General features: G+C 36.8%; 1 protein-coding gene across 4 annotated transcripts in view; it reads right to left on the minus strand.

Annotated features, from left to right (window-relative positions):
• The window catches only part of CFTR (cystic fibrosis transmembrane conductance regulator), a 190,493-nt gene that overhangs the window by 137,878 nt on the left and 37,893 nt on the right, over nucleotides 1-14,722 (minus strand). For all 4 annotated transcript variants that reach the window (XM_021078522.1, XM_021078520.1, XM_021078523.1 and 1 more), the window contains 1 exon segment: nucleotides 13,833-13,941. In XM_021078522.1, the coding sequence (XP_020934181.1) occupies nucleotides 13,833-13,862 (30 nt within the window). In that variant the 5' untranslated portion in view covers nucleotides 13,863-13,941.

Genomic DNA, 14,722 nt, shown 5'->3' on the forward strand with positions numbered 1-14,722 from the left:
CTCACACTTTCAATGTAAGGGTTCTCTAATCTCATCTAGCCGTATTCTAAAATAAATTTAAATGATAGCAAACAGACAGGTGCTAAAAAGAAAATCCCTAACCACCGACCCAGATATGCCATGTTAATAATTTGCCACATCTACTGAAGAGCACATGATTTTTAGAAAAGTAAGTACGTGCAACTCTTGCATATGGAATGGATGGTTAATGGGGACCTGCTGTATAACACAGGGAAAGCTACTCAATATTCAGAGATAACCTATATGGGAGTGGATATATGCATGTGTATAACTAAATCACTTTGCTATCACAGTAGAAATTAATACATTGTAAATCAACTATAAAAAATTTGAAATAAGTGCAGAAATCACTGTCGGTTGGCATGTATCATTTCATGTAAGCTTTGTACTTATGTTACACGTATATCCATTTTTAAAACATATAGGATTGCTTTTAAGGTTTGAACTTAGGGTTAGGGTTAGGGTTAGGGTTAAATGTTATCAGACTGGGCTTCTTCCAATCTTTTTTTACTTAACAGTTATGAATCTGACATTTAACCCCACTGATACTTGTACATCTACCTTATTTATTCTAAGTGCTGTTTGACATGACATTCTGTGAACAGATCTGGCTATGTGCCCCATTGCCCTACGTTGGGGAGGATGGGTTTTTTCCGTTCTTAAATTATTACAATCTGTGCAAGTGCTGCCCTGGCTGTTTTCACTAATTTCTGCAGATCCACACCAAACTTTCTCTAGAGTAGATAATGCTATTTCAAAATACCTCCTTAAACCAAGAAAATGTACAGTTAAGATAAATCTTGGATATGACATTATATGTATAAAATTATCTGTACTATAAATATAATTTTTCATAATATGTTTACAGTGGTAATAGTTCATCCTCTAAATTACTTTTAGATTAATATTTTATCCTAGAATTTTTTGATATTACGTTGTTCAGAGACAAATGATAATACCACATCTACTCTGACTTAACTTTTCTGTTAATAGTAGGTTTGCCCTTGGCTACAATGTTCTCTTGAGGTGCAGTCAAGGACACTGAATTCATATGTTCGACCCATGTTGGAGATAACTCTGTGAGGCCAGGAAGTAGAGCCTAAGTAAGGAGATTTGATGTCTACTGAAAAAACATCATTTCTTGTTCATTATAAGACAATAACCAGAGGACTATGAGCTGTAACAGCTTCTCATGAGTCCAACTGCTTATATCATGATTAGCATAAACATCTTTCTCCTTTCTTCAGAACACATACATATATATTTTCCTAATAGATAATTATTGAATATAGAACCACTGATAAAAAGGTCACATTACATATTTCTAAGCAGTAACTCCTATCTATGGAATACTAAAAAGAGCATTCTAAGGAAAAAGAGAAATGCTTTAGTAATTGAGCTGCACATACAATGTCTAGAGTTAGAAATATACAGGCTTATATAAGATTTTTTCCTGCTGAGTAATTTAAACTAAAGTCCCTGCCACTGTATCACTATTATATTTTCTCTGTAATCTGTCATCTCTATCATAATAGACCCATTTGCTGAATTGTTATTTAGTTGCACTTTACAAATAAATAAAAATGTATTACTCTGATTCAGAAACCTATTCTGCTTGTTGCATGACTGAATCACTTGTCATCTTGACTCAACCAAAAGATGACATCCTTTGAACAACAATGGCTATTCCACAATGGTAAGTGGTAGTATTATTCTGGGAGGGTACATGTTGATAGAAAAATAAAAACCATTTATTTGGGAGTGTTATGGCCACATCTGCAGCATATGGAAGGTCCCACGGCAAGGGTGGAATAGGAGCTGCAGTTGCAGGCTACTCCACAGCCACAGCAACACCAGACTCAAGCCACATCTGAGACCTATGCCACAGCATGCAGCAACACTGGATCCTTAACCCACTCAGTGAGGCCAGTGATGGAACTGGCATCCTCACAGAGATATCAGGTCCTTAACCAGCTGAGCCCACAATGGGAACTCCCTATTTATTTTTGGTAGAGAAAACTGGACCATCTGCCAACAGCAAAACAACATAAACCTCACCGCAACATGTAACTGTCAATGTTCGAGGACAAAATGAGCACTCCAGACTCCTCCCTTCCATGGTTTTCCCTACTGTTTTAAGCAGCACGTTCCCTAATATTTATAATGAAAGCATTTACAGATGTCACCTGATTTTATTATTTGGAAGGGAAAACAAAGGGGTAACTGATATCTAGCTTAATCTATGTGGGCAGTCCTTTAGCAAAATCACCCCTGTAGTGACTGAAACACAGTCCTCTATTCGTGGTATGTGAAAGCTATGTGTGCCCTGTTATCAAACTATTTTCAGTTACACAAGAAACTTCCCAATTTGCCACCATATAAAATAGTGCAAGCCAGCTTGAATGTGATGAAGGGGAATGTAAATTCATTTAAAATTTTGGTACAATATTTTATTAATTTTAAATCAGACATAAATCAAAATGAAGTTAAGGGTTCACTTACTTAGATAAGAGAAGAAGCTTGTTACCAAATTTTAAGTCAGCATCACAGGAATAGCGAATGCAGAGTCATCAAACCCAAGTTCTTATCCCAGCATGGTACCTACACTGGGTCATGTTGGTTGCTTTCCTTTTCTGGACACTTTCCTCACTGAAAAACTGAGTGGTGGAGCAAGCTGATACTAAAGATCCTCTCCAGAGCTAACATCTCAGATTATATGATCTGAGTCTGATCCTTCCCATCGTAGAGGATGAGGATTCCTTGGGCAATTATCTGGCACGTCTCCTGACAGCCACTCTGGGTGTTTTTTCTTCTCGGAGGGATACAGGACTGAATAGTGTGAATTCAGAAGGCCATCTGGGTAGAGGGAGTCAGGTCAGAGAATAGCACAAGTAATTGCATTCCTGCTGGGAATGGATCATGAATCAATTTAGATCGGCTTCCCAGGAAAAAATGAGGAAGCCTGAAAATACCTCCTAGAAATACATCTGGTCTCTCATGGGATCCTCCAGACCAGAGCTCAAAGACACTTAAGATGAGCCTGAATCTTTTAACCATTTCTGTTCTACTCGCATACCTAGGACAGGGCCAGATGTTTCTAAAGACAGGGATGTCCACTGGATATTTAGACCAAGAAAGAAAACTCGGGTGAAAACAGAAAAATTGGCTCATGCTTGCAGTTATATTAAATTAATGAATCCCAAGAAAACTTTACTGTAAACATTACAATTCCAAATCCAAAACATAATTATTAATCAGAAAACAATCATTAAAAAACATCTAAAGATACATTGTTTTCTACTGTGTGCAGTCAGTAAAATTACCATTATTATGATCATCATTTCAACTTGCTTTAACTATATTTTATGTATTTCAATCCCAGAAATACTAGGACATTATTTGAGAAATACTGAGAAGTTAAGATTTTTCAATATTGAGAGATTAACTAAAAGAACATCAATAACTACAGAACCTATGATTATCTCAGCAAAAACTGTAAAGAAATCTGATAAAACTTCAATATCTGTTTCTGATAAATGTTCTAAATAAATCTGAATATAAAGATATTTCACTAACCTGTGATAGAAATTCTCCCTCAAAACTACAATCAGCACTATAGTAAATAAAACTCAATAAGTATTTAGAATAAATAAAACACAAACAATGGGAATATTGGCTAATAGTACAATGTAACATTTTCCCAGGACTTTTAGCTAATACAGCTTAACGAGAAAAACAGTGAGGGTATGATTATTACAAGAGAAGCAAAAGTATCATTAGCAGTGTAGAATGTGATTGTCTACATAATTTAAGTGAGCCAAGAGTTTAACATAGGTTTTAAAAAATAACTATACTAAGAAAATAGATTCCTAAATACCAAGCTTAATAATCAATTAAATAAGTATCCCATTTATAGTAATAATACAACAAAAGATACACTGTAAATACCAACAGTTACTATAAATACCTTGAAATATATTCTACGAAACATTACTAAGACTATTTTTAATCTCAAATAAATAGGGTTTAAACTTTCTAAAAAGAAAACCTGAATATTGCAAAGATCACATTCTCCTCCATGTTATTTAATAAGATTAAATCAGTCTTCACCAGAATTCCAAGTGGATTTTTTTTTATAAATTAACCCAAAGAGCAGAGACTGTCGGTCTTAATTTGTGCAATTATCCCAACCTCATGCACAATACTTAGCACAAAATATCCACTCAGCAAATACTTGTTGAATCAGTGGATAAAATGATTCTAAAGTTCATTTGAAAGAAAAATGAGAGACTAACCAAAAACATTTGAGGAATAAGAATAGTGTGTGAGAAGGTTTACATTACTGGATATTAAATTATATTACAAATCTATAGCAATATGTGGCATGACAATAGACTTATTTATCTGGAATGTTCAAGAACAGGTCCAGGCACATGTGGCAATTGTATATATAATGAAACATGGCATTTTAATTCAGTGGAGAAAGTGAAATAAACAATGGAGGAACTGGATACTCATTTTTTAAAATTAGACTTCTATTTTATACATACATCCAAATGAATTCAAATGGATTCAGTAGTTATATGTTTTTATTTCTTATATGTTATTATTTCTTTTGATGAAATAATAAAAGCAGAAATAACTGCTTCCACAGTATTTAGCCAGAGAGGGCTTTTTCAAATGTCAAATGCCAGAAACAGAAGGAAAAAAAAAAGTTACAGATGTCAGCAGCAAATTTTTAAAAATAAAAACCTCTGATTGTCAAGAAAATAAAAAATTAACAAAAATTACCAGAAACAAATGACAAGCTGGGGAAAATAGTCTTTCATATTTTAACAAAAAAAAAGACAAACACACCAAAATAAAAATAGACAAAAGCCATGAAAAGGTAATTAACACTCCCCCCAAAATATGTATATATAAATATATAATTACTATATAAAAGTGCTTAAACTCACTAGGAACCAAAAGTAATGCTAATAAGAAATGATAATATACTTTTTCACTTAGAATGTGGAAATTTGGAGTTCCTGTTGTGGTGCAGTGGAAATGAATCCATCTAGGAACCATGGGGTTGTGGGTTCAATCCCTGGCCTCTCTCAGTGGGTTAAGGATCCAGCGTTGCTGTGAGCTGTGGGTTAGGTCGCAGATTCGGCTCCGATCTGGTGTTGCAGTGGCTGTGGTGTAGGCCGGCAGCTGCAGCTCCGATTTGACCCCTAGTCTGGGAACACCCATATGCCTCAGGTGTGGCCCTAAAAAACCAAAAACCAAAAAATAAAGAATTTGGAAATTTTTTAAAATGATAATACCTATTGTTAGTGAGGACTGAATTTTCATACTTTGGTATCAGTAAAGTAAATTAGTACATCTTTTCTGGAAGGCAACTGGAAAATCTAGCAGAATTAAGCTTCTAAGGGATGTGCATCAAAGGATTCATTTACAACAGTAAAAAATTAGAGGCAATATAAATATTCAATGAAGAGGAACTGATAAAATAAATTATGGTACAGCTATATGAATCATTAAACATTAAAATGATGAGGTAGTAAGATATTTAATGACAAAAAAAGGCTTTCACAAAACATTAAGAGGAGAAGTAGATTTATAACCCACCATGTAAAGCAGTGATACACCTCCCTTCATTAAGTACATATTCTGGGAGTTCCCATCATGGCGCAGTGGTTAACTAATCCGACTAGGAACTATGAGGTTGAGGGTTCGATCCCTGCCCTTGCTTGTTGGGTTAACGATCCGGCGTTGCCGTGAGCTGTGGTGTAGGTTGCAGACGCGGCTCGGATCCCGCGTTGCTGTGGCTCTGGCGTAGGCCGGTGGCTACGGCTCCGATTCAACCCCTAGCCTGGGAAACTCCATATGCCGCGGGAGCGGCCCAAGAAATAGCAACAACAACAACAACAACAAAAAGACAAAAGACAAAAAAAAAAAAAAAAGTACATATTCTCATGGGGAAAAAATGGAAGAATAAACATCAAATTTATCAATAATTACCTGATCATTTTCATAATCGTAAACAACACTTAAAATAATAAAATTTTGTTGAAAAGGTATATATAACTTACAATGATAAATGATAAAAAGAAAACATGCCTACCACGAAAATGGCAGAGAGTAAACACACATGCAGGTATACAGTCAGAATTAATCATAAAATACAGAGTACTGGCTTATACAGCTAAGCAAAGGCTTAAGATTCTGCTTTTGATAAGGTAAGCATGAGTGTCAAATTTTTGTTTATCTTGATACACTAGGGTCTGATGGAAACTTTTGGCTTTATACTAATCACTAAAGGAAAAAATATTTCCATATTCAGCATAGAAAATAAAACCTATGCTGGAGTTCCCATCATGGCTCAGCAGAAACAAATCCAACCAGTATCCATGAGGATTTGGGTTCGATTCTTGGCTTTGCTCAATGAGTTAAGGATTCAGCATTGCTGTGAGCTGTGGTGTAGGTCATATACACGGCTTGGATCCTGCATTGCTGTGTCTGTGGCGGAGGCCATCAGCTGTACCTCTGATTCAACCTCTAGCCTGGGAACTTCCATGTGCCGCAGGGGCAGCCTTCAAAAGCAAGAATAAATAAATAAATACATCCTCTCCATTGCTTCAATTGTACATAGTTTTTTACAAAAATTAATATTTACCTCACCAAGAATAGAATCTCTAAAATATTATCATATCTCTGTCTACTCTGAATTGTGTTTTTAGATTCAGTGCCTAAAGAATTTTGGTTTTGATATTTTCCTTTGGGTATTTATTGATTTATTATCTCTCCACCAGCAATGTCTTCATTATAAATCTAAGCTATGTTCTTCAAGTTTTATAAGCAAATGTTCCTAGATTTGCTGATAGAGCAGCAATAATAGGTTTAATCCAGAAAATGCAATAATGAAAGATTTGTTAAAATACTAATTTACATTTCTGAAGTGATGCTAAGAATCTAGGTATCACTTTTAAACATTAGCAAAATATTTTCCTGTGCCCTATAAAAATGAAATTGGTACTTTAAGTCTTGCTTATAGCATATACAGAGAAATATGTAAATGCAAATGATATCTATAAAGGTAGGTAGAGATTCTATTTAATGTCAGTAATAGTTAACATTTATGAAGCACTTGCTATGGACCAGGGTCTATTCTACATGCTTAACTTGTTTAATTCTCACAATAATTCTGTGGAATACGTGCTACTGCACATATGCATATATTAATATGTCTCCATTTTTAACTAAAGAAACTGAGACAAAGAGAGTTTAAATAACTTGCCCAGTGTCTCACAGCTAGCCAGCAGTAAGACTGGGATTTGAACTAGACAGTTTGACTCCACAGCCTCCCTCTTATTCAAAACTTTAAATCAAAATGAACATATTACAAGATGACCTCCTCTCCCTCAGTTGATCATATATTCAAGCACTGTGATTAGTTCAACATCAACCTACCAAATCGAGCTATAAGCTAGTATCACTGTAATTTAATATAAATACCATTTCTCTAGGCCCTATATCATAAACATGAATTTAAGAGACAGAAGGGAGCATAGAAACTCTGTACTTTCACCACGTCACACTCATTAGTCACCATTGGATACTGGTTAACTATGAGAAATAAAGAGGCACCAGAGTCACACCAAGAATGAGGAAAGTGGGCCCCTTCATTTCCAGTTTAAGTTGCTAAGTACATGGTCACAGACAATTCCTAATTTATAAATCAATTTTGTTTAAAAATTTCATGTAAGAAAAGCAGTATTTTGGAGTTCCCATTGTGGTGCAGCAGAAATGAATCCTACTAGGAACTGTGAGGTTGGGGGTTTGATCCCTGGCCTTGCTTAGTGGGTTAAGGATCTGGCCTTGCCAGGAGCTGTAGGTTGCAAACGTGGCTCAGATCCTGCGTTGCTGTGGCTGTGGTTTAGGCTGGCAGCTGTAGCTCCAATTTGACCCCTAGCCTGGGAACCTCCCTATGCCACAGGTGTGGCCCTAATAAGAAAAAAGAAAGAAAGAAAAGAAAAGAAAAAGAAAGAAAGGAAGAAATGAAGGAATAAAAGATGCATCTTGCCCTAGATACAATATCCTACCGGACATGGTATTGGATTTCCAAGTTCACTTTCAAAAGCACACATAATGCTAAATGCTCTTGGAGTACCTTTCTGTTCAATAGTACTATAAAAACCTAACCAACTTGTGTCATCAATATTTCTACAGGAAGAAATGGACCATCTCCCCTGTGCAGTCTTGGAAGAGAAACAGAGTCCTTCTTAGCTGTGTCTTTGCCATCTCCACTCACTCTGTCATCGACTTCTCTCCAGTGGAGTTTTGCAAGAGTGCCAGAGGAATACATAGAAAGTTAAGAGTTAACTTTGGGACCTTGCAGTAAACCCTTAGTCACATTTAATCCCAGTGGAATTCCTGTTGCTTTCATTCAGGGGCTCCTTGGCCATAATTAGCCCATCTACTCCTCTTTTCATAAACAACTGTAACTTCTAACTAGGCCTTCTTTTCTTCCATGACCTGTAAGTCCTTGCTACTGAAAGCAAGGAGCTAAGGCAAAGAGATCTTCACCTGGGAGCTTTCAGAAATGCAAGATCTAAATTCCACCCAAAATCTCCTGAATCAGAATTTGCATGTTAGCCAGCTCAGAGAGAGCAGTGGTTGGTATGCACATAAAAGTTTGAGAAACACTGCCTTCCTGTCATTAAAGGTGTTAATATTTATTTTTATGTTTAAAATGTTTTCAGTATTACCATTAAACAAATCAAACTAAAAAGTTCCGAGTATACCACAGCCAATCCACATCCCTCACCTTAGAGTCTAGTCAAAGTCAGATGCATTCACTGATCAAATTCTGCTTATCTACCTCAATCAGTATCACCTTGGGAACTTAAGCCCAGAGCCCATCCCTCACCAATTAAACCACATTATCTGGGGTGGGGCTGCAGATTACTGTAAAAATTATGTTTCAAAGAAACCTAAACCCCATGATTTTCCAAACCTTGTCACAGGAACTGGGTAGAATGATCCAGGTAGCACAAGGAAGTACAGTGTGTGAGTTAGAGATGGGGGTTCTAGCAGAGGGTAGAAACAGGATATAGAATGAGTGGAGAAGGATTAGTATATTCAAGTTCCTGCTGCAGTTAGAGAAGCAGCTAGATATGGGGGGATGGGAGAGGAAACCAAGAAAAGAGTCCTCCATGGCAGGCATCTACGAAGATTCTTTGGAGGTAGCTGACTTTAGGTCAAAGGGCCATAAGTCAAAGTGCTAAGCCGAGACTGTGTGCAGTATCCCTCCAAACACTCCTTCCTTAGCAGTATGCCTGAACTCAAATGCCTGCCCCAAGTCTTGGTCAAAACATAAGGGACAACGACCTTCTTTTGCAAGATAAATGGTGGGATTGAAAATTCTAGCAGAATGACTATTAAGACTTCTTTCTGCCCTTAAACTTCTTGAAGTTTAAGAAATTTAAATAATAATAGCAGATTGACTGAACTGGCACTAACAGGTATCTCAATTTGATGATGGAAACATGCCCAGAGCTGCCTAGACATCAGAAATATATTTGAGTGAATGCTTGTGAATTTCTTATCAGATTAAGTATATCGTGATAGCCATAGTCTCTTAGTAATCTGCATACAGAACTCCCTTCACTTGGCTCCCCTTGGAATGTCCTTAACTGACTCCCACACTCAGTTCTTCAACAGCCAATTTCTCTTCCGTGCTAGGAGTCTTAAATATTAAAGACAATGTTATATCTGGCTGCTGAGTCACATGGAGGAAAAAGAAGTACACAGTTAATTATGAGCAGCCATAGCTAATATGATTTAAAATTACAGCAGTACTGCAGAGAGATAAACTCTTTCATGATGACATTTCCTTTTTTTCCTTAACCTTTCCCAGTCAACAGCAAATTTTACCAGTGCTTTTTCTATCAGTCCTGAAACCATTCAGATACTCTTTATACCACAATCATCCTTAGCTTAGAGGGGCTGAGAACATACAGGACATTTTGAAAGTATGTCCATCTTTTACCAAGAATTGTGTTACAGCGACTTCAAGAATCTTGCTCATTTAATAGAACTTTAAAACTACCAAGATGACACACACAGAAGAAAGGCAAAATGCCCAGAAAGAATACAATACATACTAAGGCATTAGTACAAGTTGTTTAAAAGGACAGAGGATAGTGAAATTTTCTCCCCCTCTTTTCTTCCTATAACAGACCAAAAAGAATGGAGAGATCAAAGGCCCTGAAAATCTGCACTCATCTTAATGACCACAATGGTTATATACATTCTTAAAGATTTAACAGTTTTCAACATGTTCACTACTTAAAACTGCACAGTCACAGCGGGGGCGGGGGGCGGGGGGAGGAGTTCTCTGTAACAAGGCTGAGAAATCCAGTCTCACCACACCGTGCCATTGCCATTGCCAAGGTCAGTTTCCTCTCCAGCCTTCTCGCCATACACATTTCAACTGCTTTCCCCATCAGTTCTTCTCCTCATCTGTATTCGGCTGGTTATCGGTGGAAGATGAACTGATGGAAATCAGCTTTGCCTTCAAACATGCTGTCGGTTCCAGACCAGTTGCCTGGGGCTCAGCTTAGCTCAGGGAGCACCACTCACACCCCTCATTCCCACCCCTGGGTAATGAAAACACCTAGAAAGGCTCTAAGATTCCTTTTGCTGGGATAATTTTAAGCTTGAAAGTTTGTTATCTGTTTCCACATCCACTCCATTCTTCTACCCCTTAATTTTGTCTATACATTGGACCCTTAGCACTGCTGGCTCTTGGGTGTATTTCACACAGTTCTTTTTCAAGTGTAGGTGGGAAGAATCCGTTGGTTCTGCTGTCCTGCCACCTGCTCTGAACTTTCTTTAGATTTATCCCTGAGGTGACTCTGGAAGAATCTTCAACCTTTGAGTTTTTAACCTGCTTCATCCGAGAAGATGCAAAGAACCTTGGCAGACCCAAGACTGATCACTATGGTTACCATCTGTTGAGCACCTACATGTAATCATTATAAGTACAGCTGTACAGCAACTGTAATCTGATCCAACAGAAGGGTCATAGGCTTTGGAGCCAAAGAGATCTGCCTATCACTCAAATTTACCACACAGTAACTTTGGAAAAGTTACTTAATTTCCTGCATCTCAATTTCCTTTTCTGTATATTAGAGATAGCATCTGCTCCATGGACTTACTAGGGACTCAAATAAATAATCTACACAAAGAACTTAATGCTGAACCTGGAATGTATTAGTTACTCAATAAATATTAAGCTATATCTTCTTTATTTTTTAATCTGTGAATACCAGACCAAAAAATAAATTTTAGAAATGTGTTCATGTATCATCTAAATTTTCATATTTAGGTGAGTGCCTTTTTTTTTCTTCCTTTTTAGGGCCACACCTACAGCATACGGAAGTTCCTGGTCCAGGAGTCAAATAGGAGCTACCTATAGGTCTATGCCACAGCCACTGCAACACTAGATCCGAGCCACATCTGCAACCTATGCTGCAGCTTGTGGCAAAGCCAGATATTTAGCCCACTGAGTGAGGCCAGGGATCTAACCAGCATCCTCATGGACACTACGTTATGTTCTTATCCTGCTGAGCTACAATGGGAACTCCTAGGTGAGTGCTTTTGTTCACATGAAATTCCTATGCTGGTAGATTCTAGAGGAATAAATTATCTCACAATAGGCAGAGCATAAAAGAGGTTTAATAATCCATCCTCTCTTCCAGCTTCTACTCAGTTGTGCTTATGGTAATCAGTATAACAGCGTGTGATGAAGAACATGACTAGAGAAAACTTTGAGTTTTACCACAGTCTTAGCTGTGACATAACAATTGTTTGAAATACAGCTCACTTTGGGAATTTCCGCTGAGGCTCAGTGGGTTAAGGAACCAGTGTTGCCGTGAGCTGTGGTGTAGGTTGCAGATGTGGCTCGGATCCCATGTTGCTGTGGCTGTGGTGTAGGCCAGGAGCTGCAGCTCCAATTTGACCCCTAGCCTTGGAACTTCCATATGCCATGGGTATGGCCCTAAAAAGTGAAAGAAAGAAAGAAAGAAAGAAAGAAAGAAAGAAAGAAAGAAAGAAAGAAAGAAAGAAAGAAAGAAAGAAAGAAAGAAAGAAAGGAAGGAAGGAAGGAAGGAAGGAAGGAAGGAAGGAAGGAAGGAAGTCCACTTCAACCCGTGATGACTTATTGAGAATGTTGTGTTCCCATATGATATGGCGAGAGTGAACTATTCTTCTATACACTGATTCAAATGCAGAGAGTATAGTCATTAAGGCAAACAACAACACATATTTTGAAAAATTAGGTCAAACAGAATCAGAAGCTATAAATAAAAATTTTCCCAAAGCTCTGGGTGCAAGAAAAATCACCTCAAAGGTATCTTAAAAGATAATTAATTCTTCAGCTACCTTATTCATATTTACAAATAAAATATTTTTCACATCCAAACTGCTACAGGTTTCTTTAGAGAAAGATAGATATGTGATAGATAGACAGCTAGATATATACATGCATACATACATACATAGACAGATTTTAAAAACCAGCAGAATTTCTTCAAAAGGTTATCAAGAGCATTACAAAACCTTCTGGACCTAACTTTGGTCATCTTTGTCAAAATAAATGTTTAAATGAATTATTTGGTGTGCATTAAGTCCAAGTTCTTGAAGCAATGCAACTTGTGTGACATCTCTTTGGGAGACACCCCTTACTTTCAGAGACATGAAGATCAATATAATTACAAAATAGATCCACCCAATTGGTACCTAACCTCCCAAAGAAAATATTGTACACAGCCTTTACTTGAAGACTAAATCAGTTTTCAACTTGCCATCGCTTTTACAGGTGACAATCAAGGATTCAAATCGATGCTCTGATGATGTAAACATTAATATATCAGCGTCACAATTGACATCATCTGGGGAACATCCTGGGCCGCACTTCAACACCACAAAGACTGGGGTCCTCAGGCTGGGAGCCCTCTTCACAATGATGAAGAGAGAGGAGACAGAAAACATACTGCAGAATTACCTCACTGCCAAATTTCAAATTTGTGCTATTTTTTTTTTTTTGCTTGAAAGAATTTGGCACACAGAAATGGTTTCAGAATATTACAAACAGTCACATATATAATTGGCTGAATTTTACCTAATTCTTCTCCAGACATTGTCTCCTGACTTTCTTCTATTGAATACAGGAAAATAAAGTCACTGGCAATCTCATAAACCAGTAAGATAATGTGATTTGGGATAGTAACAGACAATAATATCTAAAAAAAACCTTATTTTACTGGACCCATTTTATTTATTTATTTATTTATTTATTTTTCTCTTTTTAGGGCCACACCCACAACAGACGGAGGTTCCCAGGCTAGCAGTCCAATCGGAGGTGTAGTCACTGGCCTATGCCACAGCCACACAGCAATGTGGGATCTGAGCCACATCTGTGATCTATACCACAGCTCATAGCAACACCGGATCCTTAACCCACTGAGCAAGGCCAGGGATCGAACCTGCGTCCTCATGGGTACTAGTTTGGGTTCATTCATCACTGAGCCATGACGGAACTTCTTACGGGACCCATTTTAAATTATAAATTGTCACCTGTGTTCCAGGAAATCTTAGTTCCAAAGCATTTTTACTTGTCTCTACTAGAGTTTTAGTGGCTTCTTTGTATTTGGAGTTAGATTAGTCTTTTACCCCTCTACGAGATTACCCTATTCCTTCTATAATCCTAAAAGTGAATATCATTATTTTATCCATAATGAACTTACAAATGAGATCCTTACCCCTAAATATAATATGATTCCATAGAACATAAATCTCCAAAAAAAACATCGCCGAAGGGCATTAATGAGTTTGGGATTCTTCTTTGAAGCCAGTTCTCTGTCCCATTCTCTGCAAAAGAATAAAAAGTAGGACCAGTGAGTTGCATGTACAAATATTTGAGTTCTTCTATTGCCATTAACATAGTTTCAGTCACAAAAGTACATTCAAGGAAATTAACCCAAGTGACTAAAGAGACAAAATATTAAGGGGACTTTCCAACACTAATACTAAGACAGATATTTGGCAGAATTCAATGTTCCATGATATATCAGTTTTCAGGGAGTTAACTTCATGAAAAAGCCACACTTTATGTGTTAAAGAAAGGTTCTAGGCTTTAAAAAGCAATTAATGCAGAAAGTAGACAAATAAATTATGACTTTCAAATACACATTGCTGTGCTTAGAACAAGGTGAAAAATAAACAAATACTTAATTTTTTTTCTCTTCATTTGTTTAGGATTATAGTGGATTTTACAAAATTCAACTGTCAAACCAAAATCAAGATTAAAAGTCAGGCGGAATTTTCTGTAATTTAACACTAGAAAAACATGTTATTTGGACTTTGCTTTTAAATGTAGAGATATGAAACAAATACAATTAAACTTCATTTTCAACTAGTAGAGTCATTCTTTACAATAAATTTTTTGGAAAGTTAGCACACAATCAAATTCTATAATTTCTGGTAGGAGCAGAACTAAGTAGTCTGAAGATTTTTGATATCAAATGTCTTGTTATCTTTTAAATGCTATATGTTCATCAACTGATTATACTTAAATTATTACCATTGCTTCCTGTTAATAAAAATTCTCTCTTCCCAAGTGGATAAAACATAGCCATAAGTCTTATTCTCA

This window comes from Sus scrofa, chromosome 18 (genome assembly GCF_000003025.6).
Source record: "Sus scrofa isolate TJ Tabasco breed Duroc chromosome 18, Sscrofa11.1, whole genome shotgun sequence".
Classification (NCBI taxonomy): Eukaryota; Metazoa; Chordata; class Mammalia; order Artiodactyla; family Suidae; genus Sus; species Sus scrofa.